This window comes from Nematolebias whitei, chromosome 15, assembly GCF_014905685.2.
Source record: "Nematolebias whitei isolate Nwh7 chromosome 15, NemWhi1, whole genome shotgun sequence".
In the NCBI taxonomy this organism is placed as follows: Eukaryota; Metazoa; Chordata; class Actinopteri; order Cyprinodontiformes; family Rivulidae; genus Nematolebias; species Nematolebias whitei.
The window spans coordinates 24,245,667-24,247,904 of NC_056512.1; the positions used below are offsets into that span (position 1 = coordinate 24,245,667).

General features: G+C 45.9%; 1 protein-coding gene across 1 annotated transcript; it reads right to left on the reverse strand.

The window, feature by feature from the left end:
• Window positions 1-1,262: 1,262 nt before the first annotated feature.
• On the reverse strand, window positions 1,263-1,904 carry socs1a (suppressor of cytokine signaling 1a). Its single transcript, XM_037689516.1, has 2 exons — window positions 1,752-1,904; window positions 1,263-1,715 (listed from the first exon to the last, which is right to left on the reverse strand). The coding sequence occupies exons 1-2, from the start codon at window positions 1,902-1,904 to the stop codon at window positions 1,263-1,265; spliced, it is 606 nt and encodes a 201-aa protein (XP_037545444.1).
• Window positions 1,905-2,238: the final 334 nt, after the last annotated feature.

A 2,238-nucleotide genomic window follows, 5' to 3' on the forward strand; every position in this document is an offset into this window, starting at 1 on the left:
ACTGGCTTCAGAGCACATTCTTGGCTTGACTAAATGGAGACTGGAGAATCTATTTATTGTTCAAGTTCTCAAATAAAGTAACCTCAGTCTGTGTCTATTTAACCAATAAACCCCAAATTTCCCACTTCCTGTTGAAGAAATTCTAATAATCTTTGTCCACAGGAGACTGAAAGTGCTACACACTCTTGTACACTTCATTATGCGTCACCTCCCCCTACTTCTGGTAAGTGTGTTTATATACGCCCAACGCTTCATTTACTACCAAAGTAACCCCACCCACCTGTCACTTTGCCCTACAGAGATGACTCATGGCGTTCATACTGTACACTACCTTCCACACTTCCTGTCTGTCTTGCTTTCTGTGAAACAGCCTCAACAAAGATATCAAAAGGTGTTCGTCCCTCCTCCTCACTAGACCCCAGCAAAACTCCCACCATAAGACACACAGGAGAAATGATAGCACAAAAGTTAATTTAAATACATCTTTATTTAAAATATCAAAAGTAAAAAAATATATAAAATATTTCAGAAATAAATTTAGTCTGCTTGGTATAGACATTTTAAATAAGTGGTGAGACATCTTTGCATATTCGGTACAGTACAAGTGAATATTCTGATGAGGACCATTGGACATTTCCTGGTTTTGGAAGTCTGCACAGATTTCAACAGGAGTGGGGTTTGAGCCTTCAGTTTGGACAAACATTCAGAGGGGATGTAAACATTCCACATTAGAGTATTTAAATCTGCTACAAAAGTGAATTTTCCTGGTGCCCCGACTCGTTTCAATCGTACCCGCCACCAAGACTGTAAACGCTCATCAGTCTGTTCCTTTAACGTCCTTCCACAACATTTCTGAGCAACAGATTGTACACTTCCCAGTCCGATCTCTGTAATCGCTCCATTGTATGTGCAGTTTCCTTTCCATGCAGCGTTTTTCAACTTTGTGTACTGTCCTAATACCAGAGGATGTCCTGTCCATGTGCAACTCGAAGTAGAGTTTCTAGAGGTAGTAGATGTTGAAATGTTAAAGAAAAACATTGTCCTCTTGGAAGCTGCCTGATTCGAACGACTCTTTGGACTGATTTCAGAGCTCTTCAGCAGAAAACGCTTAGCTCCTTTTATCTGTAACCATGGTGACGCAGGCTCTACTTCCAGTCCATGATGGGCAGGCATCATTAGCCCCTCTGGTGTCCTGTGACTTGGTAAAAACTGCCACCTTGAAGTCAAAAATAAAAGTACCAGAACTGTGTGTGGCAGGCTGCTCACAGTTTGTAAGGGAACTCCAACAGGAAATCCTGAACCACATGTGTGACTGGCAGCTCTGAGATCTTGCTCTTTTCGCTGCACTGCTCCATGATGTGCCTCCTGCACAGCTCCTGCAGCGAGGGCTCCCATTTCCTATACGGGACTCGCAGGCTCCTCTTCGGCGAATTGATGTAATGCTCCAAGAGGGCAAAGAGTGTCTGGAAGGAACGCTCGTTGCCCGCCAGCGAGAACCTTTGCTGCTTGTAGTCGATGCGCACGCTGACCGGTCCACTTTTGGCGTGGTAGGACAGCGTGAAGAAGACGTCTTTCTGTCGGCTATCTCGAATGAGGAAGCTGCCCAGCGGGGCGTCCTTCAGCATGCGGTGGGCGTCCTCCACTCCCAGAGGCCCCCAGTAGAAGCCGCTGCGCTCGAGCTTGGAGGCTGTCTCTGTGATGATGTCGCAGTCCTCCTTGGAGGTGAAAGTTGGGAAGTGAGTCAAATACACAGAGCAGGCAGATCTCAGGTTTGGGCTGGACTGACGCAAAGGCTGCTCGGACTGAGTTCGAGTCGGTGACGGCAAAGTCAAAGAAGACGGTGGCGAGGAGGAGCTTGACAAGGGGATCTTGTCATGACCTTCCACTGTGCTGTTGGCTACCATCCTACAGCGGAGAGAGGCCCAAGCCCTCTCCCATCTCTACCCACCGCACTGACATCCTGCAAGAAAGAAGAAAACAGGCGTTAGTCCTCGTGACATATTTAAAAACAGAGCGTGAAGCTACAAAGAGTGCTCATTTATCAGTGTTGGAGTTAGACACCGGGACAAGAAATGTCATTTCCACAGAGCAGAACTGTTCTATACATGACTGAAATTTGTGGTTTGGCTGATAAACCCACATCCAATTTACTGTACGCTGGCTCTAGCCACACTCGTACAAGCAGACAGTCTTTTTTCTTGCTCTACATATTTCATTCACTTATATCAAACTAAAATC